This window comes from Hesperophylax consimilis, chromosome 13 (genome assembly GCF_061612785.1).
Source record: "Hesperophylax consimilis isolate HC1 chromosome 13, BYU_Hcon_1.0, whole genome shotgun sequence".
NCBI lineage: Eukaryota > Metazoa > Arthropoda > Insecta > Trichoptera > Limnephilidae > Hesperophylax > Hesperophylax consimilis.
In genome coordinates, this window is record NC_142848.1 from 31,732,820 (window position 1) to 31,758,747 (window position 25,928).

At 34.1% G+C, this 25,928-nt stretch overlaps 1 protein-coding gene across 1 annotated transcript in view; it reads left to right on the forward strand.

The window, feature by feature from the left end:
* LOC149418808 (E3 ubiquitin-protein ligase AMFR-like) overlaps positions 1 to 25,928 on the forward strand; it is a 178,672-nt gene that overhangs the window by 73,653 nt on the left and 79,091 nt on the right. The window contains exon 2 of the mRNA XM_089639006.1: positions 18,208 to 18,465. Coding sequence (XP_089495132.1) covers positions 18,208 to 18,465 — 258 coding nt within the window. The remainder of the gene's footprint in view (positions 1 to 18,207; positions 18,466 to 25,928) is intronic.

Below are 25,928 nucleotides of genomic sequence, written 5' to 3' on the forward strand. Positions count from 1 at the left end.
TATGGATACCAGTGCAAAATCATAATATGTCCCACGTAGGCTATATTATAATTAAATTTGTTTTTTTTGTTTGACTGAGGATTGAATCTTCCTCCCCAGGGGCTGACCAAAATGATTGAATCACTTAAGCCAAATCCTGATTGGATGGTGATGAGATTTATTAATTTCAGAAACATGATGGTGTGTGTGAGTTATAAAATGCATTGTGATCGTCAACGAGGCTGTCTGCCGAGTTTCAGCTCGATCGAATGTCGGGAAGTAGGTGTTTTTTCACTACCAAGATTCCATTTCATTCATTCATTCATTGTTTAATTCAATCAAGAAAACAAAATAGAATTTCAAGTATTTAAAAAATAAAAGTGCACAGTTTTTTTGAGAATAAACACAAATTAATTACAGTAACCAATTTTTATTTATACTCGTGGTAGGTAACTTACACTCGATACTAGATTGTCAAAATTTGAGAATATTGTTTCGAGCGTCATTTCTCGTAAGCCTTCTCATTTCCCATCAAGCCTTTGCCTTACTCTCAGTATCGCCCTGCTGTAAGACCACAATTCAGAATTGAAACTTTGCTTGAAATGGCTTTAGTCGTGTTTGGTGACCGGATCTGAATACCCAGGAACTTCCCCATCTTCCTCTTCCCTATTTCTTTTCACTCTCCACTGCCTCCAGCCTTGCAACATACCCCAATAGGGGATGGCTCCCGACGGTTGAGAGCAGTTGGGACTAGCTGGAGTGTCAGATTTTCTACTTGGTAAGGGTTTTTATTATCACTTTAATTGTTAACTAGCTGACTTGTACCCAGCGTTTTTTTTTAAATTTTTTTATTTATAATTTATTTTTATTTTTATTTTATATGTATAATTTTTTTTATTTTTTATTTATAATTTTTTTGGTACATACATTGGTATAATTTTACAATAAAGGAAACATTTTTTTTATATAAACAGTTAAAGAGTAAAGAATAATACATTTAGCAGATAAACCAAAAAAATCCCACATAAGCATAGCCAGTTCGTGGGTATACTTGTGTTTATTAACAGTTAAAATTTTACTCACATACATACATGCGTTGCTGGGGGTTATCCTTAAGAGATAGACATATACCAAAACGGACTTTTCTGTGGGCCTTTTTAAGATATACAATTCCGTAATACATCATTTTGATGTATCTCATAAGGTTTAGCCAAATAGTAAATATATATTTTTACGACTTGATTACAAAACACCGACTTTTCTCTACTTTGTATAGATATAATATATATTTTTTCATATATTTAAACCTTCCGGAAGAAATTCTCTAAATGATAGTGAAAACCCCATCAATATCCGTTGCGTAGCTTAGAAGAACTAAACGCACAAACAGACAGATGCGGAGAGCGATTTGGTTTTATGCTATTTAGAGATGTGGCAACTTTAGTTCTTAATAATAATCGGAAAGAATTTTAAAATTCTCTCGCTATTTCGTTCTCTAGCGTTATATTTATATTTTGTTTATTTATTTGATAATTTGATTGTTGAGACGTTTTCGACTTTATCGCCAACAATGTAAAGAGAGCTTTCTCTTGAATTTATGACATTCAGAGAGTGCATCGCTTAAAAAATACTGTTTTCACAATATTTCAATTTACACAAAAAAATTGTGAAAAGTGGTGTTTTTCTGTCTTTAAAATTTGTAAATTTTGTATATGAGTGCATTCTTACTATGTGTGGTATTTAACAAAGACTAAACCGCTCAAAACATATTGTTGCGTGGTTCGGAATACGTAATATAATGATAGGTTACATCGCCAAGGTCAGCGAATGCAGGTTTTACAACTCCATGCCAGTCAATTCAAGTGGAATACATGAGTTCTCGTTTATGTAGGTCTAGTCCACAGGTTCTCAAACTTATTTCGACCATAGTTCACTTTGAGATTTAAAAAATCCCCCAGTATTTTTTAACTTACCTTTTTACATTACCACCTGGTGCGTATCTTAAAAAAACAGTTAGTGCAAATATAATTTTTAAAAGTGAATTATTGCATGGATCGGATAGATAGTATGTGACCCATATCCTATTATATGGATAGAATAGATAGGGTGTGACCCATATCCTATTATATGGATCGGATAGATAGGGTGTGACCCATATCCTATTATATGGATCGGATAGATAAGGTGTGACCCATATCCTATTATATGGATAGAATAGATAGGGTGTGACCCATATCCTATTATATGGATCGGATAGATAGGGTGTGACCCATATCCTATTATATGGATAGGATAGATAGGGTGTGACCCATATCCTATTATATGGATCGGATAGATAGGGTGTGACCCATATCTTATTATATGGATCGGAAAGGTAGGGTGTGACCCATATCCTATTATATGGATAGGATAGATATGGTGTGACCCATATCCTATTATATGGATCAGATAGATAGGGTGTGACCCATATCCTATTATATGGATAGGATAGATAGGGTGTGACCCATATCCTATTATATGGATAGGATAGATAGGGTGTGACCTATATCCTATTATATGGATGGGAATATAGGGTGTGAGTTATATTTTATTATACAGATAGGATATTTGTAAAAAATAAATATTGTATGGATAGGACACATAAGGTGTGACCCATATCCCTTTTCTGAGATAAAATAATGTTTCAGTGAGAGGAATTAAAACTTTTACTTAATCACATTTACAAGTATTTTTACTAACCTTAAAATAATTCAATTATTAGTGTTTTACTAACTAAAAAAGTGACGAATACCCAGTTTTGTTATAAAAAATATTTTGTAATAAAGAAGTTAAACAAAATATTATTATTTAATTCAGCTAAATTCCGTCGGATTTTTATAAATAGAATTTGTCTGTCGTCGCGCCTCTAGATTTCCTGAACGCCCCCTAATTTAATTTGAGTTTACCGCCCCCTTAAAAGACTCTAACGCCCACTTTGAGAAATACTGGTCTAGTCTGTCTATTATAGGGAAATATCAGCAAGGATATTTTGTCAAGGACAGAAAACCTGCCACTAACAAACTAGTGTTTTAATCCAAATGTACATTTCTAAATATTTTTAAATTACATTACATACCTACGTAGTTACATTTTTATACGAAAAATTACACAATAATATTGTATAATATCTGAAAATATTTAAAAGTGCTATTTACGTCTTGTCAGGCCGATGTTTTTCTGGCTACATTATTTTGATGTATCTTATAAGGTTTAGCTATCGTTAGGAATGTAAGCGTTGTAAGGTTTAGCTATCGTTAGGAATATAAGCGTTATAAGGTTTAGCTATCGTTAGGAATATAAGCGTTATAAGGTTTAGCTATCGTTAGGAATATAAGAGCCCGAAAATATTTTTTTACGACTTGATTACAAAACGTCGACGTTGCTTTACTTTCTATAAATATACTATCCATTTAATTTCTCTAAATGATAATTAAAATATTATCAAAATGCGTAGTTTAAAAGAACTAAGCGCACAAACAGATGCGAATCGCGACTTTATTTTATACCATTTACAGAAGTTCGAAATTCTCGAAAAAATCATTTTGTTGTTTGCATTTCCGACTGTGACTTCGATCTAAAATCCAAATGGAAATCTGCTACTAAGGGGTATTTCACTATCTCTGATTATGTTCTGACTAAGCACTAATCCGCGGATTAGTCATTTTTTCGTTTTCACTATATCTGAATAACGCTAACGCTCGGGTTAAAGTTCGATTTGACTAATCAGTGCTCGAACCTCACGTTAGGCGCTATTCCTCGAATCAAAGATGGCGTCAAAACATTCCGAGTTTGACAGCGGAGAAGTGAGTCGAATTTTGTTGAATGAATTTGAATGCTTGTATGATCCATCCTGAATTATTTGATTGTGCTCAAAATAAGAAACAATGTATTAATTCGGCACGAATCTATCTAAAATGACCTGATAATCAACATAACATAACCAAAAAAATGCACACTTTGCGGTGTGCGGACTGTGACGCATGACAGCCGTGGCAGTAGATGGAGTAACTGCAAACATTTTGCGATGTTGCCAGACTATTTTGAGTGTTATCTATCCGGAAGCTCGGAAAAAATGGTGAAACGGTCGCCGTTGAATAACGAAGTTATTCTGATCTTTAAAGCCAGCCAACGGATAACTAGTCAGATATTTAGCCCGACATAGTGAAATACCCCCTAAGTAGCAGAGTTCGAAGTTCTCGAAAAAAGCGTTTTGTTGTTTGCATTTCCGACTGTGACTTCGATCTAAAATCCAAATGTAAATCTGCTACTAAGAATAACTTCCAATCAGAATTGGAAGTTAGCTTAGTAGCAGAGTTCGAAGTTCTCGAAAAAAGCGTTTTGTTGTTTGCATTTCCGACTGTGACTTCGATCTAAAATCCAAATGGAAAACTGCTACTAAGAATAACTTCCAATCAAAATTCTACAATTTTACAATAAATTAAAACACGTTTTTACAATCAGGTATTGCAAATATATTAATTACGCCGCACCTTACGTTTTATTTATTCAATCAATTTTGCAAATAAAAGCATTTACCTTTATCAGTGAAGAATTTTGGCAATTTTTGATAGGCTACCTACTATCACTCTGTTCAAGGCTTCTGGGTTGCTTCTTCCGGGTTTGAAGATCGCAATCTTATTTGGAAAAAAAAAACAGACTAACAAAGTTTTTGTAAGAGTTTAAAATACGTAGTTAAATATATTTTTGCCAACCAGTGGTGAATTGCGAAGGCCGCTTTGATGCGATTGTCGTTTAAGGAACTGTAAAAAAAACCTTCAAGGACCTGTCGAGTGACGAATCAGAAGACAATGTCTTAAAATTTATTTCAAAGAAAATTTACATTGGATGATACATTTTGAATGTTATTTCAACCGCCACGCTAGGGATGTAGGGATTCCCTTGTGTTATGGCGGGTGAAGTTTACAGATTGAAGAATTTAATAATATTCATAATAGTTAATAAAATAAATTATCCAATTCCCATTCAGTTTATATTTTATGTTATAAATAATTAATTAAACATTGTCAAGTGCAATTTTTTATATGAATTAAATCAATTGAGGAATGTGAGAGATGTGTGGAGGGAGATTTATTTATTTATTTAAACGCCATAAAATGGCTTTTACAATAGAGTGATACAATAGAGCGATTACAGAACAAGTAATATGTACACAAAAATATTGTTGCAAGTGATATTGAAAAAAAATGTTACCGGACAGCAAAGTGCCCATAACATTTTTTACTCCAAATGTGCTAAGGAAAATCTGGTTAAAGTTTGTCGGGTACGTGCCGATAAACCCTATATAGGCGCTATTCACAGGTTAGAGTACCGAATAGTAAACTCGGCAATATACGTTATCCTACTGATAAGCTATCAAGAGGATGGTGAAAAACCCCTAAATCTTAAATGAATGAATGCCAATCTTGGAAGTGGAAATTTGCCCGACATCCGATCGAGCTAAAACTCGGCAGATATACTGATTAAAAAAAATGTTCATTAATTTTATTTTTTTATTACTTATTAAAGTACTTAAATAGAAAAAAAATGTAATAGCGTTGAAAATATTATGTTAAATTTTATTTTTTATCTTCCAAAAGGCTATTTTATACTTATGAGAGATAAGGATCTAAAGTCAGTTTTTCAAGTTTAAAAATGGTTATTTTTGTTCCTAATACTTGATCTTCATTGTTGTTATTATTTAAATTTAAATTTACGAATCTTTTGCGCGGTTTTATTTCGATTACTGTATAATAATGACTAGCCATTTAATAAATAAAGATTCGAAATTTTAAAATTGGAAATTCATATGTCATACGGCATATATTCTGGTCTAGTAATGAGTAATTTCTATCACCTAAGAAATTCTACTTAATATACTGATTTATAAATGTGGAAATTCTAACTATACAATTGTCAATGGTCTCCAAAATGCCCTGGAAAGAATCTCAGACTTGTGATGTCCCGAAAGAAAACATTCATCTGTTCTGAATGCAATTACTAATGTTATCCAAATTGACCCTGGTAATAAATTACATCTTTGCGATTCTTTCAAGGATAAAGAAACCATCCTGTCACTTCGAATGCAATCAACAATGTTCTCAAAAATTTTTTTGACAGCATCGTCATTCCATTGTAAGAATATTATGTACTAAATACACAATTTGGCTGTCCTGAAACGGGAATCCTTCCCAGTTGGACAGACAAAGGTTCATTTTGTTTGGTATTGTTTGTAATTTATATAAAATAAATAAATACTCGTTGTCGATTAAAATGCATTCTGCCATTCTGCGAAATAAATGTAGGTAATACCCAATGGGGATTTGGTTCAGTTGTTAGCGCGGCTGACTCCAGTCCCTGGGGAGGAAGATTCAATCCTCAGCCAAACTAATATATATTTTATTTCCTTTATTAACGCCCTTTTTTATATTTACTACATAACTAAACTGTCTCAGTAATATTTGTTTGTTAAATATTTAAGTGATGCATTAATGATGTCCACTGACACTTCAGCCGTGTTTGGTGACCAGATCTCAATAGCCAGGTACTTCCCCACCTTTTTCTTTCCCATCTCTTTCCCCTCCCCACTACATTCAGTCTTACAACATGCCCTCATTGGGGATGCCAAACACTCAATGGCTTCAGACGGTTGTGACCAGTTGGGACTCTTGTACGGTATTTACATTTTAAAAAAATATGTGTTTTTGAATACATCCATTCGTAAAAATAAAAAAAATATACATAATATCAAAAAAAACTTTGGTTTTTGAACGTGTTGAATTTTAAATAATATTTCCTATATTACTTGTTTTCACAAAACCTATCATTTTACGGCTAGCAAGCAACCGGCTTTTATAAATGCAGCCATCTCAACTAGTATATGCATAGTAAATGCATTAATATGTTCTTGAACTCCAAGCTCCCATTGCGGGCAGGCTGTTAAGTATGTACCGTTGCTTGGTGCACTCCAAGACTGCATTCGTGACCATCATTGCACCGGGAGGTACCTACCATATACATCAGGCTGGACCTTCAACGCGTTTTTAGAATTTGTACACGTCAGGGTTCTCGATAGTTGCGCATACCTACAAATTAATGCCATCTAAACTAACCTAACCTAACACGGGTAATCGTTCTTAGTCACAGCACTGTAAGCGTTAACAGTGGCGGCTTATTCACGGAGATAAATCGATTTTGCCCCCACAATAAATTAACGGGCCTTATTGATAGAAATGAAAGAATTGACAATTTTCGTTGTAATGCAAAAATATTAGGATTTTCATGAACACATGTTCTGACAAAGTTTATCAGGAAACCTGTTAATTCATTCGTAAGGCCTGCACTCCCGTTTTTAACCTTAATTACTTGTAATTTGAAGAGATTCTTAATAACTTAGTCATTTTTCTTCGTGTCACTTTGTTCCCTATGCCAGATAAAGAACGCTACCAATTTTGAAGCTTACACCGACCGTTATGCGAACTGTGAACTAAAGTGACGCCATCTCAGCGCGACAAATAAATGTATTGTGTCTTCGGGTATTTCGGTCTCGACGAAGAGTTCCGAGGCATTGGTGAGCGCCGTTCATGTTTCCGAGTAATTTCAATAATATGGTCAACATTGATAATAATTTATGTTCCCAGATGATTTCTCGTACCACATGACTTATGACACGTGATACAAATACCGAAAATTCGAGTCTGTTGAATTTAACTCAATACTTCCATTAATGTTGTTTGTTTTGATTTTTGGTGGGTATTATTATTGGTTGATAATTATTATTTTTAGATTGAATAAAATTTAGGGAGTGCGTTGTAGCGATGAGTCATGACTCATTTTATTACGATCGGGAGTCACTAATATTTGGATAATTTTTCTGAAATATATCATGTAAAAAAAGAGTTTAATTGATACATTGTGCGGTTTACCGGGAATCAAACGAAAACGGCTTATCGAAAAGAACGACTCATCGAAAAGAACGACTCATCGAAAAGAACGACTCATCGAAAAGAACGACTCATCGAAAAGAACGACTCATCGAAAATAACGACTCATCGCTAGTGCGTTGCTCCAACGCTCCTTAGCGCTAGCCGTCACTGAACGTCACTAGTGCAGTTCCGCAGAGTTTCTTGCGCTACGTCCTGCAAGGGTGAAGATTTGTTTTGTCTGAAGCCAGTGTTACCATGGCATCCCAAATTTGATTTTACAGTGAACCTGAAGGTAGTGGGGGAACAGAATGAATTGGGAAATACCTCGATGTTCAGATCTGACCACCAAACACGGCTAAAACAATTTCAATCTTTGTTTCGATTCTGAATGATGGTATGCACACGGGTCACCACAAATTATTTCAAAGTAATTCTTATGACTTAAGGCGATGCTATACGTCGTGTGACATTTTGAACCAAGCCGCTAACAATAAAACCCCTTATGTAGATGGCGATAAGGTTTAAATTCCCGTTCAACACCATCCGTCTTTTTTGCTAAAAACAAGAAAAAAACATCGCCAAAAAGTGGCTTTTATTTTATTTTGCGGACGTTCAGGCACAAATATTTAATTGTTTTACGATCATTTTATAAAGAACTTAATTTGCCACATAAATTTGTACACGGTTGACATTTGTCACATGAGAACGGGTCGCTTCTACGATTCGTTCTTAAGTTCAACAGCTCGGCTGTGGAACGAACTGCCGGCCTCTGTGTTTCCTCCCTCCTACAACATGGGACTCTTCAAGACCCATGTTCACTCCTACCTATCCACAAAAAGACCCTCCACACAGCATCCCCAAAGATGACATAGGCCCTGAGGGAAATTATTTTCTTCAGGGCCTCCTGTGTGGAGTTAATATAAAAAAAATTAAATAAAACCATAACCGAAAATGGGTTCGTAAGTAGGAGATTTTTATAGGCCTGATACATTATTTTTTCTAGGCTTATTAAAAGACTTATCTAAAAAATACTGGATCATTTAGTAGGCCAAGATGTATTCTACTCGCAGTATTTAATTAAAGCATCTACAACATTTCTAAGTGATCAAATTTTCAAACCAAAAAAACATGAATTTGCATTGCTACGTATGGCATCGTTTGGGAGTTATTCATTTCGTATCGGGCCTTGTAGAGTGGCCTCAGTGTTAAATAATTATAATGTGTGCAAGTATGACGTCACGATTGCCCAGCCAGATTTCGATCGTTTTGACGGGCTTTAAATTCAAATATTGATAGTTATTTTAATCGTGAAAACGACGCTTAGTGCAAAAAAATATTAGCACTTGGTTTCAACTTAATTACTACAACAAACAACTCTTTATGTCGAAGGAGATGGTAAAAGATGCATTAATGTTCCAATTTTTCTCAATGAAAGATAAGTTTTAAGGTTAGGAAATACACGTAACTTATTAAAATAGTCCAAACTAACAACCTAAACACCTTTTTTGTGAATGTTAACTTAAACTTCCGACTAAAATGGTTGTCTCTATTTTATATACATATACGATTTTCCAATAAGAGGTGTTATGTGTATTTGATTCCGGCCATAAAATGATTTTTTATGACCGGAATTGGATGGTATTGATCTGGAAAACGTTTACCTTCAACAAGACGGCGATACGCGCCACACAAGCAACGAAACCATTGATCTTTTACGGGAAAAGTTTCCGGACCGTGTTATCTCTCGAAGAGGTGATTGCAATTGAGAGAGAAGGTCTACGCCAACAGCCCAGCGTCGATTCAAGACCTAAAAGATTTAATTCGTGACGCTATCGAGGACATAAGGCAGCCACTTTGCGATTTGGTTATGGAAAATTTCATGAAAAGGATATGGTCCTGTAGGCGTGGTCGTGGTGATCATTTGACTGATGTTATTTTTCACTATTAACGGCATACCTTCCTCTTTATAATGAAATAAACATTTGATCATTTATATTAAAAAATGGCATTTTTCTTTAAATATCAAAATAACACCTCTTATTGGAAAACCCTGTATTTATGTTTTATGTTTATTTTAAGGAATCTGCGTGAAGCGGAATTCGACAAGTTTACCAAAAATAATACTGGTTAGAAAGTGAAATAAATACTTTGGCTATACGAGTATACATATAAATATATTGGCTGGAGTTTCTTTTTATGCTTGTATGTCACTTGCATTCAAAGATTGTCTATTTTATTTAAAACCAGCTGACGTGTACCCGGGGTTGCTCGGGGTTATCCTCAGGAGATAGACATATACAATCACGGACTTTTCTGTAGGCCTTTTCAAGATATACAATTCTGTAGAACATTATTTTGATGTATCTCATAAGGTCGGCAATGAAAATATACATTTTTACGACTTGATTACAAAACATAGACTTTTCCTTACTTTATATAAGTATAATAATAATTTTAAAATGGGCATTCCTAGAGAAAACATAAATTACGATAACGTACTTTGTTCATTAAATTTAATAAAATTATCTGGTAGAATCATTTCCGATTTAACCTTTTTTTATTGTTTAACTTATAACATTGTTACATTGTACATAGAATTAGGAAATAATAGGTAATGGTGAAAAACATATGTTATTGAATTTGTACTCCAATGAAGAGTGCTAGCTCTTGAGCTTGGCGTAGGAGTTATTTTACAATTATTTCATGTTTGTATCAGTAATTAACATAAATACAGTACAATAAATATAAACTTAAAAGAGGATTGTGACGTTAATTTTGGTTGTAACATGAATTGAAGTTATAACATTTGAAAGGCGATGTTAGTTTTTTTTTAAAAATAAATTTGACCTTTTTTTTTAATAAAATAAAATCTGGTATTTTTTTCACTTCTTCGGGAAGACTATTAAAATATCTTATGCCTTTGTAAATGTAATTATTGTGCATTTGTTTAGTTGAAAATAGAGGAATTTGAGTTTTTTTATTACAGTTTCTTTATATATTTGTAATATTGCATCTTTTTTATAGAGGTCTTCAATTTTTGGTACTTCGAAAATTTTGAACAATGATGCTGATGAGAATGTTGGTTGTTTTTTCAAAATTACTTTAATAATTAGTTTTTGTACCACTTTTACAGAGCTTAAAATTTTTTCATATGCACCTCCCCACCCAATGATTCCATACTGAAGTAATGATTGGACTAGTGCGTAATAGACTTTTTTCAGGTTGTTTAGCTTGAGAACATTTCTTAATCTAATGAATATATAGATACATTTTCTAATGCGCTTAACGAGTTCACATATGTGTCTGTTCCATTTCATATGTTGGTCTACAATTACACCGAGGTACTTTATTTCAGTTGTTTGGTTTAGTATGGTACATGATTTATTACAAACATCTTTGTTACATTTTTTGTTGTGTATTATTATATGAATGTTGGGGTAAGTTTTGAATTTATTTATTGTGAATGATATATAAACTGTTTTTTTTTGCGTTAATTTTAAGTAGATTTGTATCGAACCAGTTTTTTAGGATTTGGATGTCATTATTTGCATTTTCATTTACAATTTTCCAGTCATTACCCTTAATTATGATAATTGTATCATCTGCGTAAGATATAACTGTTCCACTGAGGTTTTGTTTAAAATATCGTTTACGTACATGATAAAAAGTAATGGACCCAAAACAGTACCTTGTGGTATCCCAAAATCACTTGTGAGTGGTAGACTAGATGCGTGATTAATTTTTACAACTTGTGTTCTTTGGTGAAGATAACTTTTTAGCCAACATAATGCTGTGTCATTAAAACCCAAGATCTTTAATTTTTGTATTAGTTTGACATGAGATATGCTGTCGAAGGCTTTTTGGAGATCAACAAAAATACCAACACATTTTAATGATTTGTCTAAAGCGTCTTGTATGGTACTAGATAATTTAGCAATGGCGTCTTTTGTGCTTTTGTTTTCCATGAATCCAAACTGGTTTTCGTGAATTATATTATTAATCTTTATGAACTGAGTTATTCTTTTTTTGGCGATTTTTTCAAATATTTTTGCAATGTTTGATAGTAAAGAAATAGGGCGGTAATTGGTTGGTTCTTCCGGATTGCCGGTTTTAAATATTGGTATAATTACAGATTGTTTGTACATGGATGGAAAAACTCTGCTTTGAAAACTTGTATTGATTATATGAGTTAATGGTTTTGATACTTGTGATTTTATACATTTCAGTGTTTGTATTGTGACCCCATCAAAACCAGGGGCAGAACCTCCTTTCATACCTGTAATAATTTGTTCAATTTCTTCTGGTGTTGTTGGTTGAAATAATTCAAATTTATGCTCATTATTTACTGTAGTATTTGGGTCATTTGGGGTAAGGCCTTGTTGGATTTTTTTAGCGAGGTTTTTTCCTACATTAGCAAAAAAATTGTTAAATACATTTGCGGCTTCTAGAGGAACCTGTTTGTATAAAATCATTAATTCAATGTTTGTTGTAATCTCTTTTCATACTCCAAGCAGGTCGGTTACAAGACAGTACCTACCATATTATTGTAGCAATTCTATATCAACGTCCCAATATCACACTCCTATGCGACGGATTCAACAGCTAGGAAACAAATACTATAAATAGTACATCAATTTCATTATAAGCATACCTTATTGAAGTTTTTTTCATCAAGTAGGGGAATATTTTGATAAAGCTATTTAAATTGACAGTATTTTGCACGTTAACAGTATTTTGTCTATTTGATTTTTTTATATTTATATTTCTTACCTACGTACTGTGTGGATCAAATTCAACAATATTTTTTTTTATATATGTGTTTTAAACAGTCATTTCCTGCACTATTTACGAGTATATTTTCTTAAATATTGTTATATATGTATATGAAAGCCTTAATAGGCGTAAAATAAATAAATAAATAATATGCATGTATGAGTGTTGTGATATGTAAACCTTCCGGAAAAAAATCTCTAAATGATACTGAAAATCCTATAAAAATCCGTTGCGTCGTTTAGAAGAACTAAGCGCACAAACAAACAGACGCGAATAGCGACTTTATTTTATACTATTTAGACATTAGAGATGAACCCTTTTGTGTGCATCTATGGCCCAGCCTAGTACGCCTGTTGCTGTAGGTTGCACTTGGGTGTCTGTTGCACTTGATTATGCGTTTATGTGCATAATTAAGTAACAAGTTATTCCGGGGTCTTGACCGCGTTAGCTACATATTGAGCCTATTGCTTGTTGCTATCATATCTGAAAGGTTTTTTTTTAAATATATATTTATTGTACGACGGATTATTCATCTAATTTCATTACAATATTCTCATTCAGATACTAACATCTGGTAAGAATATTATACAAAAAAACAACCCTTAACCCTAGATAACTAAACTGTTTTCATTGTTTCATGGTAACTACACTTTTGTCGAGTGGACTACGCAATAAAACACTATAAATAAATCAAAAATATTTAATTAAGATAGGAACTTGTTACATGACACAAAAGTAAGGTTTACAATGAACAAATCAAGTACAAATTAATATCAGTCTATACAGTGACCACACATGTCAACATTATGTGGACCACAAATAGCCTTTCTACATCTGGTGCAACGGTGTTTGGTCATTCTCCGGGCCTTGTATGGCCACAGGTAGCAAATTTTAGGCACGTTTGACGTAGATGGAACCGGAGCTTCTATTGTAGAAGATTCGCCAACATTAACAATAAATATAAGAATATATGAATGTACGTACCTTAAAAATAAAAAAAAATGTTGTTATAACTAAAGTTTCGTCCAGCGGACGATAAGATGGTCATAGGGCGCGTCCTAGAATGCGTGTGGCCGCAATCGTGTCACGTGCTGCACTGTTTACTCAAATTAGGAAGGTAATGAAAGAGTCAAGGTCGGGAGTGGGGGGAAGTAGGTGATTTCGAATTTCGCCGAGTAGCGCGTCGTCGCCTCGACGAGCGATTAGCTATCTAGGGTTAAGAAAGTTTTTTTTTACTATAATTAAAAAAAAATGTGGTTTGAGGATTGAATCTTTCTAACCAGGAACCGTAGTCGACATCTCCACTAACCTCGCCAAATGCCGATCGGGTAGGACCGATATTTGTTTCGTGTATAAACTGTATTAACAATAAGTAAATACAGACAGCGTACCCTAGAATATGACGTGCCCAAAAAGTTCAACATGTTACCAATTAATATCAAAAATTGAACATTCCTAAATAGATTCAGATATATGCTGAAAACATTGCTCATAAGTTGATTTACTTTATACTTGTCATCAATAGTTATTATTCATTAGCATGTAAATTTATTCTATTTTTTATGATGTGTGCCAATAATTATAATTAGAATTAATTACTAACAATAACACAGGGTTTTCCAATAGGAGGTGTTATTTTGATATTTAATCGTAAAAGATCAATGGTTTCGTTGCTTGTGTGGCACGTAGCGCCGTCTTGTTGAAAGTAAACGTTGTCCATCATTAATCATCTCTCGATAGCGCAATTCATTCACCGTAACTGTTGCTCCAGCTTCATTTTCGACAAAGTAAGGTCCAATGACTCCGCCGGACCATAAACCGCACCAAACAGTCACACGTTGAGGATAGAGAGGCTTTTCAACAATAACTCTTGGGTTTTCCGAGCACCAGATGCGACAATTTTGCTTTTTGATGAAGCCACCGAGGTGGAAATGGGCCTCATCACTCAAAATGATTTGCATTTGATTCACTGAAGTGAATTTTAATAATTTTAATGCGTTGTTGAAGCTTGTATCGTTCCATTTTTATTAATGACGTAGTTTCTACTTGTCAAATGTCAAAAAATGACAGCTTCAAAAGTAACATCTACCGAAATAGCGGGCTATTCAAAATAACACCTCTTATTGGAAAACCCTGTTTAATGTATTCATATTTACATTGTAATTGAACATGTATATTCAGTTGACAAACTGCTTAATTGTAGTTTAACTGGATAAAACTGCTGTAATGTCATCCGGTTTCGAAGAAATGCGTATATATCCATGTACATAATTGTCACCAAGTTGATAGAATGCATTGTCATCGACAACGAGTCTATTTGCCGAATTTCAGCTCGATCGGATGTGACATTGGTTTCCCGACGGAAGTGGGTTAATTTCCGCTTTTAATATTTCCATTCATACAAAGATATTAAATACATCCACTCTTTCAGAAATTTGATTCAACACCACAATTACTCGTTCATATTAATATTATCGGTTCCCTGATATTTCATCAAAATGAAAATTTAACACACCTTTAAAAAGTGATGTAGAGTTAGTAAAAGTGATGAAACAAAAACTAGGTTTATTAGTTACTTATTGTTATGTTTCTGCTTTACTTGCAGATTTCTGTGTTGGGAACTCTTTGATAAAGTAAAAGGTTCTTTTAATATAATTGTGTTTAATTACGTAACAATTAATAAGTACAATTAATAAGTGGATTTAGCTACACTGTTCATTACCAGAGGATTGGTAATTCTCTATTTCTAGAAGCTTGTTGTCTGTCAATAATATCCCACAGGCAATTGATACACTCTAGCGACATCTGTCGGACTGTGGAGTACGCTTTATTTCTAGTGCCATCTATCGCTTGTATTACCCATACATCACACTTATGTAACCTAATTTTTCATGACTTTATATCAATTTTTGAATGGTCATTTTGATGACATACCTGGTCACCAATATTATAATAGGAATTTTAGTTTGTCACCTAAAGAATATACAGATCAATGGTCATTTTGATGACATACCTGGTCACCAAATTATCATAGGAATTTTAGTTTGTCACCTAAAGAATATAAAGATCATTATAAAATTTTATCTTATAATGTTTAAATATTATGACAGTAAATCGTTTTTTAAAAACAAAATAATCATGGAAACAATTAGGTTTGTGGGAAAAATCTACGTGTATTTTTCCGAACACAATCTTATAAATCTAGAAGCTGGAATTAATAATTATATCTTTAATGTTAAGGGACGTACTTGTCTTATTTTAACCAGTGATTACTGATATTATTTGGAGTAAAAATGTTTATATATTTAGTAAATATATATATGCATTCGCAAATTTGGGTACGTGAACGCGTACATGCATGCATACACATATACAAACATATGCCATATACACCCACACATATACATATATACCTCTACGTGAGTATGAGAAACATGCTACTAACACTATCACATTCACTCATCAGAAAGTCCCCAAGCGCCTTCCTGAATCCGTGATATTTGGCTATTGATTTTATTTGATTACATAATTCATTATAATGATGAAACGCGAAAATATTATGATTTTACGAACACGTGTTCCGACATCGCGATAATACTAAAGGTTTAACAGGAAACCTATCATTTCATTCGTTAAGGGCCTGCAGTCCTTGTTATAACTGGATTACGAATTATTTGAAAAGATTCTTAGGACGGGTTGTTTCGGAGAATCTGAACAATTCATCAAATTTCAACGTTCATTTTCAAGTTCTGTGAAAGATTTTTTCAAGTTCTGTTTTTATTTCAGTTTTGTCAAGCAACTAGCCTACAATGATATAAAAACAGAACTTGAAAAAATCTTTCACAGAACTTGAAAATGAACGTTGAAATTTGATGAATTGTTCAGATTCTCCGAAACAACCCGTCCTTAGTAAATTAGCAATTATCAGTAAGTTTTTTTCCGTGGGCAAGGTGTAGGTACATGTTTCTAGAATAAAGGAAAAACCATGAAATTATGTCTTTAAAAATATTTGCATATTCAAGAAAAAAACTTATTATTTTTAGCGGACGATTCAAAACTTTAAAGAAAAACAAAATTCTTGAGGAAAACAACAGAAACCGTTGAAAATTTTTAACCCTAATTCTTTGATATTTTATTTTGCCAAGTTGGCCGGTAAGGGATCGCGGGCCACAGGTTATTCATCACTGATTTGAATGTTGAATACGTAATACCTACGGCTTGTCGCACGCCGATTATCTACCGGTTGTATCGGCGGTTACCATTGTTACCAAGGTCGCTAGTGCCTGATCAAACTTTCATGCATACGGACATACGCTATATGCCACCTAACAATGGTACACAATATGTTATTATATCGGGAAGAATTATTATTAGGCCAGAGATTATGATTATTTTTTTTAATTATCCTTTCACAGGAGGCCCTGAGGAGGCCCACTCCTGGACACCGTAATCCCTAGATTCCTACCCAACTTCTTCTCCTTCCTTTCTTTAAAAAAGACCACCGCACAGCGTCCCCAAAGATGACATAGGTCCTGAAGGATTTTAGTTTTCTCGGGGCCTGCTGTGTGAGGTTAATGTAAAAAAAACGGCGAAATTCGTGCATTCATGAAATTTTGCTCATACATTCTTCTTGGCAGTAGAAATTATGGTTTATAGAGTCCGCCCAAAATAAAGTGGTGAACCATCCTTCTGTGAGGAGGCGGAGAGGGGATTGTTTTGAATACATGTTTAAAAACTAGGTCGAGTGAGGTATCTTTTATAATGTTTTCGTTAGTATTGAATCGAATGAGACCATTTATACCTAAGTCGATAGTATCTATATTTGGCGAGATTAGACAGGTTTTTAGTGAAGAAAAAACATGAAAACACCATAAATTCAAGCAAAACGTATTTTGTTAATGTAGAAATTACTCCAGTAAAATTAAATACTAGTCATTCCTTGTTATTATTCCTTAAAAAGTCAACCCGTAAATAACAAATCATTTTGCTGCAATATGTACCTTCATCTACTTTTAATAATAGATGTATGTACATATTACAATTATTTTTTTTAAATTGTAATATTTAATAATAGGATGAATATGAAAAGTCAACAGATGTCGCACATTAAAATAAAAATAAGATATATTTATCCAAGACACTATCTAGCTTGCATTTAGTTCGAGATGAATCTTCCGATCATACATAAAGATAGCAGCCAATAAAAATGGGCGTTCAGAAAATGAAGATAATGTTGGTAGTTCTTATTTGAAGTATGATAGAAGTTAAATATGACCGAAGGAAATAGGGTTCAAGTATCTTGCGACCGTATCTTTTTCTGAATTTTGTGTTTGAAATTTTCGTTTAAAAATCGCGAATATTGTCTTCAATAGTTTTTTGTTTGTTTGACAGAGGATTGAATTTTCATCCCCAAGGCTGGCCCTTACCTGCTGTGATCTTTTACTGACAACATTTCTCTCTTATTTGTTCTAAGTCTTCTTTTGTCTTGTTACAGACCCTGATCAACATGTCCTACTGCTGCCTGTTCCTGCTCGGTCGCTCCGTCCAGCGCGTTGTGTTCGGCGAACTTCGTGTCTCTGAGCGACAGCACGTCAAGGACAAGTTCTGGAACTTTGTGTTCTACAAGTTCATCTTCGTGTTCGGCGTCATCAACGTGCAGTACATGGATGAGGTGGTCCTGTGGGTCGCCTGGTTCACCGCCCTGGGCTTCCTGCACCTCCTGACGCAGGTGTGCAAGGATCGATTCGAATACGTGAGTACTTGTTGGATTACTGCTTTTTACGGTTCTTCCTCTGGCTTTTCAATTTTTAATAGCAAATTTAGTAACTGACGAGGATGGCTCGTGCACGATTGGCGCGAAACTCCAAGGGGTGATTTTTCACATGCGGAGAAAAATGAGTGTTGCCGATTTATTAAAAAAATCTCTTCAAATTATTTGTAATCCGGTGAAATACGGGATTGCAGGCCGTTGCCTGTTAAACTTTTAGTATATTCCTAATATATCGGAACACGTGTTCAAGTGTCTGAGACCCGTAAGCCAATATCTTCGTCAACTTTATACGATATTAATGACAGCATCCAACGTACGAAAAACGTCTAATATGTATAATGCACAGAATCGCATACTCTATTACTAATCCATTGGATTGTTCTTATTGACGCCCGAGGAAGACATGGCACGATTGAGTGAATCAGACACAAGGTGTGAGAGTCAGAAGAGTATGAATGAGGCGATGTATGAATGTGAATGAGGCAAGAAGTGTGTGCAAGGACCGATTTGTTTGGCGGTCCGTTCTCTCGGTTAGTTAGTTAGTTTTATGAACACTCGTACATTTTATTTATTCGGACAAGGCCACCTGCATTAACACAGGTTCAGATATATTCTGAATAATTAATATTTTATTTGGAAATGGTCATGCATTCACTTGTTTAACAGTATTTTGATTAAAAAATTTAACTCATTTTTCTCCCTGTATAATATAAAATTACGTACGGTTTTTAAAAGTATTCAGGAACTCGAGTCAGCAACAATTCCAAACTCGGGTAGCACTGACATTTGTTTCGTATATTGACTGCTGTAATGTCATCCGATTTCAGAAATATGCGAATATCTCCGCATATCTCCGCGTGCATGTGCGTACCACTAAAAGTTGATAGAATGCGTTGTCATCGACAACGAGTATATCTACCGAGTTTCAGCTCGATCGTACATGGGGAAGTGGGTGAATTTCTGTTTCCGAAATTCGCATTCATTCACTACCGAAAACAACAGTGAAAAATTATGTATTTTAACATATGTTATGTACAGGTATTTAAGGTCAACATTGATAAATTATTGTAAATTGACCAGAGGTCAGATTGGTGAATATTTTTATTTATTTTCAAAACAAATCTATAACAAGGCAATTAAAACACTTTGCAGCATTCCTACAGTTGTTACTGTAATCATATTCTACCGAACGCTTGGTCTAATGCAGAGGTTCCCAAACTTTCTTGCCCCGTAGACCACTTGCCAAATATTTTTTTTCCGTAGACCCCCTTCCTGCCGAATATTGAATTTTCCTAAAACTATTAACGTGTGATAATCATTTATTTTTTTCATAAAAAGATTCCCTTCCCTTGCCTGCCATACAACCGGGTGGCGATATAGTTCCTCTGTTTTTTCTCTGTTCCTTGTGAGGTATTACACCAAATAAGAAATGGAGCAGGATAAGCAACGGGAATTTCTTTCTGTAGCTGGCCCTACAGAACTGCCCCTTAAGTTATTTGTTAGCGCTTATTCCGAACAGTTCTTCTTGTCATATTATATCCGATTCTTCAACATTCCATTTCCACAGTCAAAATGTCCTCAAACTTAGTTTTGAAGTCTGTGTGAAGTACATCTAAATGTTGAACGTCATTATTACCCTGGACGTTTTTCAAAAACATGTTGGGGAACTAGGAAAATTCGCGGCTTCCAATGTGCAATGTTTTGGTTCAATATATTAAATCTGACGAGAAAAGGAGCGTAGACTCTATTTATATACCTCAATAAACAACTTTACGAAATGTAAACATACAAATATCAAATAAGTAATTTCTCAGTCTACATATCCACGTTAAAAGTGTAAATTACAAAAAGCAGCGGCCCCAAAATAGATCCTTGTGGAACACCTAAATTAAGTTGGTATTCTTTGTATAGTGACGTCACCAAATCGTTATTTATGATATCGTTTTACTTATTGGACAATTTGTAAAGCGTAAAAATAAAAATATTACGTAAACTGTGTTATTTGTGTTAGGTGTATTGTGTCATTTACGGAACTCCTAAATATTGAGTTGAGGCAAATGAGGGTCTGCTTGTATGTATCCCATTTGAATCTCGTAGACCCCCAAATTTTTTTCTCGCTGACGTAGACCCCCCAGCAAGCCGATATCGACCCCTGGGGGTCCATATAGACCACTTTGGTAATCTCTGGTCTAATGGGTTTATTATGCATAATATCGGTGAAGTGTTATGACACCGTGCATATATTATTAAATTATTTATTTGCTTCGCGAATCTCGTTACCTAGCAATTAACCTGCATATTTAAGTTTTGTGCAGGGTGCATGAATGTTTATTAGTTTTTACTAACTATGTTTCTATCTTGTTTTGGTATATTTGCTATTAAATTAATTCCATTATTATGTATTTAAAAAGAACCAAATGAATTACATTAGCAGCCTTATTTAAAAAATGTGTTGGAAAAAAGCCTATCCAGCCATATAGGGTTGTTTATCTGATGTATAGACTTGAATTAAAAATAATTTTAATTCCAAGTTGATTTGAAGATGTTGCAAAAACAAATAGCATAAAATGAACCATTAGATTTTTATATTTGAAAGGTACGTATATTTAAAAATTGCAATATTTTAATTTCAAACACGAAAAAAGTTGAAAAAAAGTCAATCACAAACATTTTTAATTAAAACGTCGAAAAAATCGAGAAAAAAAAAAACACTTTCCTTTTATAAGGAATTCGCAATTATATTCATTTCAAATAAAGTCATTTCACTTTTAACTCGTTAATACAATTAAAAAATAAATAAAATCTAATATAAAAATGTAAATGTTCGTTTTTTTTAAATCTTAAATATCCGAGAGTTCTTCGCCGATTGCTTTGAAATTATGACACAATGTTGCTTTCGAATACGCGTGTATTTTTGTGTACATAAATTATATAGATATATTTGAAACAAAAAAAACAGCGCCATCTGTTGAACGTAATAGCAAAACCCTCTATTGTTTCTCTATTTGCACAGACAGAATGAGCTACAGCAACGCGTAGCAGGGTACAGCTAGTTTTAATAATAATTCCCATAAAAATTTGAGAATTTAGTTTAATTTTTGCTCAATATAAACGTTGATTTCTTGGAATTTTATTTACCTTCGCATGCATAATGCTGTATCAGTTTCATGAAATTCTTGTAACTGTCAATTAAAAAATAATGTATCTGAAATAACCTAGCTTTTTCCGATAACATGAAACTAAATTCACAAAATGACATTACTAATGGATTAAAAGTAATACAAATTACATAATCACGTAAAAGTGCATTGGTCAATAGAATCGAAATTATAAACCAAAACATGCTTTAAATCACATATCTCAAACCACAAATCAAAACTGTCAAATTACTCATTTTTCCGGGAAAATACGTCAGTCTCCGCATGCACCAGTTTGCCAAAATGCAATGTTGCGAGATATTTTTTACTAGTACTAATTCAAAATAGAAATAGTACAGTCTTTGAAAAAGTGTGTGTTTCGAATTGATTTTTGAAGTAAGGATGGAGGTATTTATTCACGTTTTACCACACGTTAAGTCTCCTTTTTACGACAACTTTTATTAATTACTTAGTTAGTACTTAATTGTTAGTCGTAATACAGGATTATAGGTTGCCATGGTGATGGCCAATTTCCAATAGGAGAGTGCATATATATTGAGAGGAAATATTATGATCGCTAGGCAAGACGACAAGATTGAATGTATTTGTAAGTCATACTGATTGTATGCATCGTAGCAGTTGTATTTTGACAATATATTAAAGTCTTACGAACACCGTTTGCAAAACCCTGATTCAGCTAGAAGTGTTGCTGTACACCCTTATGTTCTTTTGTCTCCGATCCTCTATTGTCTATTATCTATACTTTCGTCTCTGGTCTTGATCGGTCGACATGCGACATCCCACCCTCTGACATAAAAGCTCTGTGTAGTGTCAGTAAGTGTGGAGTGAAATACCATATGCATACGGCTCCTGCATGCCAATCTCAAGAGTATGAAACGTCCAGTCTTGAGTCCTCGTGTTCCTTTGTATCCAGGCTTTCTCTTCAAGCGTTGACTTGAAGCTAAGTTTAGGTACATTATTTGATAGTGTTAAAAAAATGTATTCCAGGCATCGATATATAATCTCTAGATATGGTGTGTCTTACGAATTTGGTCGAGTAATTCGACCCACCTGTGAGTAATTTCATCACCAAACTCCCCATCTGGGGTCTAACACAGTGAAATCGATAACTTTACAATGTCGGATCGATACGCGTAACTACCGATGATTTCATACCGATCCATAAAGCCCTATATCAATACGATATTGGCGGAATCCGTTAGCAATGTTTGCAAGGACAGTCAAAATACGATTCCGATAGTCGGTAGACAAAAGCCGCTGCTTTTAGCAAGACCTCCAAGGTGTCGGATAAGCAACCAATATGCGCGACTTTTTGGATAATGTCATAATGTTATTCAAAATAACTGGCTAATGAATAAAAGGAGATGAACTAACTCATCAGAAATTGTATACACGATCCATGGACGAACGAAACGCGATAAATTGATTAGTAACAAAAGTTGTTAGTCATACTCGTAACTAAAGACCTCATGAACTAATCAACTTCCTTTTTAGTGTCAAGAAGTATATGCGGACTGCCAATATACAGGGTGTATCGGCACGTACCCGACAAACTTTAACCAGCTATTCCTTAGCACATTTGGAGTAAAAAATGTTATGGGCACTTTGCTGTCCGGTAGCATTTTTTTTTCAATTAAAAACAAAATTAAAAATTTCCACACTACATCACTGTCATTGGCATTGCTTTTCGTGTTCAACAGCTGTTATAAGCAAGTATGTCGAAAAGCGTCTTCGCTCTTTCGCACACACTAAATAATAATAGTTAAAAATGAGACGAATGGTGCCGTACCATTTCGTTGTGATTGTAAAAGTGCGCCAATATAGGTACATACGTACATTATTCAACGGAATTCGAATAAAATATTGCCAGATGGGTTTTAAAACTTTGACAAAGGATAAAACAGTGGTGACATGTGGTGAAAATATGAATAATAAATTTAAAAAAAAAAAAACGTTACCGGACAGCAAAGTGCACATAAGATTTTTTACTCCAAATATGCTAAGGAATACCTGGTTAAAGTTTGTCGGGTACGTGCCGATACACCCTGTATATTAAAGTTATTATTTAAATTCGACATTGTCAATTTATTAGTATTTTACTTTTGCGTAGCTGTCTGAAGTTAATTCATTTCCCAGCTTCCAGTATTGCCCGCGTATCTCGATTTGCACTACAATATCGGTTGGCGTATCAATAGTTCTACCATGCCAGCTAAATCGCTACAAATTCGTCGGTAGTTTAGCCTATTGATCCGATATTGTAAAGTTATTGATATATACTGGCAATACTTAAGTAGTTTGACATTTCGAATCATCAAATGTATTTACGAAAAATGAGAATTTTGAATTGAAATATTAACCTACATATGCATTGGCAGTCCGTATTTACTTTTTGGCATTAAATGAGGAGTTCATTAGTTAATGTTGTCTTTATTCACAACTTAGAATTGGTCAATGAGATCTTTAGCCATAATACGAGATATTCGAGGTAATTGTCTCAATTTCGTCTCTCCAAGTTCGAACGGCTTTAATTGATCGCATAAATGACGTCTTTAATTCCAAGGAGCTTCGTTAATCTGCCTTCATTCATTAATAAACCAGTAATTTTGCATAAAAAACTATATTATTAAAAAAAAGTTGCGTATATCAACAGTCACCCAAATTTAACTGACAGCCAAGGACATTTGGCGGGTTTTATTTGTCGGAATTTCTTATCAATCGTTCGTTGACCGTGCTAGGGAATGTTGCTAACTGACCGTAGATCACGAATTACGAATTTAGTCAATATCGTATTGACATATAGCTTTATCGATTTTTCGTGCTAGACCTCCTGATCCGTCGCCTCGTTTCGATAAATAAGACAAATTTGATCCTTGCAGACCAGCAAAAGATAAAAATCAATGCTTCTTGTGATCTTATTTATTTATTTATTTTGTAAGAAACAAACAGTTTTATATAATATACAATGATAGATATAAATATATAAGTTAACTGAAGTCAAGTCACAGCAGTTTCTTATGTTAAAGTTCATTAGAAATGAAGTTTTAATATCTTAAAATTAATTTGGTGTTAAAGGAAAGGGAGAGGAAGAGGAAAATAGGAAGAGGATAGGAGATGCTCCCGCTACATTCCATACTCTCATATTAATAATGGATCGTACGCATTACTTCATATCCATATTTCTTTAGGTTATTACCAAAAATGTCAATGCTGTAAAATTTTTGTATTATATTGTGCACATATACGAGGAATTGGGGAATTTTTTTGAATGTTTGTTCTTATGACTGCGATATAATGCACTCCCTTTTTGATAAATGTTTTCGAAACCCAATTATTGAAACTTAAAAGTAATTTTGGTTTCGGTGTAATTTTTAACATCCGCACGGTCTGTCTTTGCTGGTCAATGATTCAAAGTGTTTCAATATTAATAAATGTACGTTTCTTTCATCAACACCATTTCGGCGCTATGTATGGCATTTAGAATCTTCCTCAAATGTTATCCTCAGAAGTTCCTATCCTGCTCCAATTTTCTTCGGCGCAGTCCACCTCTTTCTCTATCTGACTAGTCGTTTATACGTCGCTTTCTTTAACATTTATACCAATTATTTTAGCTTTTCCTTTGTCATTGAGAATCCTTCCCCCGCAGGGGTAGGCAGAGAGGATGGACCGCCAAACAACTCGGTCTTGGTACACACTTCTTGCCTCATTCACATTCATACATCGTCTCATGCATACCCTTCTATTATTCTGACTCTTGACATGGCCCGACTCAAGTATCTGATTCACTTGGTCGTGCCATGTCTTCGTCGGGCGTCCCCGATTTCCATTCACATCTGCATCGTATAGTTCGCCTGTCGATAACCTTTATTAATGTGAATTCCCGAGTCCTTTCTTTGGGCATTTTTCCTCATGACCAATGCCGCCCATTATAGAAACAAACCCACAACGCATTACGATGGATTGTTTCTACATTTTATTATCTTTATGATATTAATATCTTGGCACTTCCCCCGACAAAAATTGCTACTTAAACTAAATGGAACTCTTAAAAATTGCGAAATAATTTTTAATTAAGTAAAACTCAACATTTCTTAATTAAATGAAAGGGTCATACCGCACTCATATAATGTTGTTAGTATCAGCTACCTATAGATATATTATATATAAATAAGGGTGTCCCGGTGTGGGTTTATTTTTAAACAAATCCACAGTTATGATTTGAGATTTTCACGGCTAAAAGTATTATAGTGATGTATGACGTTTTGTGCTACCTCGTTCTTCAGCCAACGG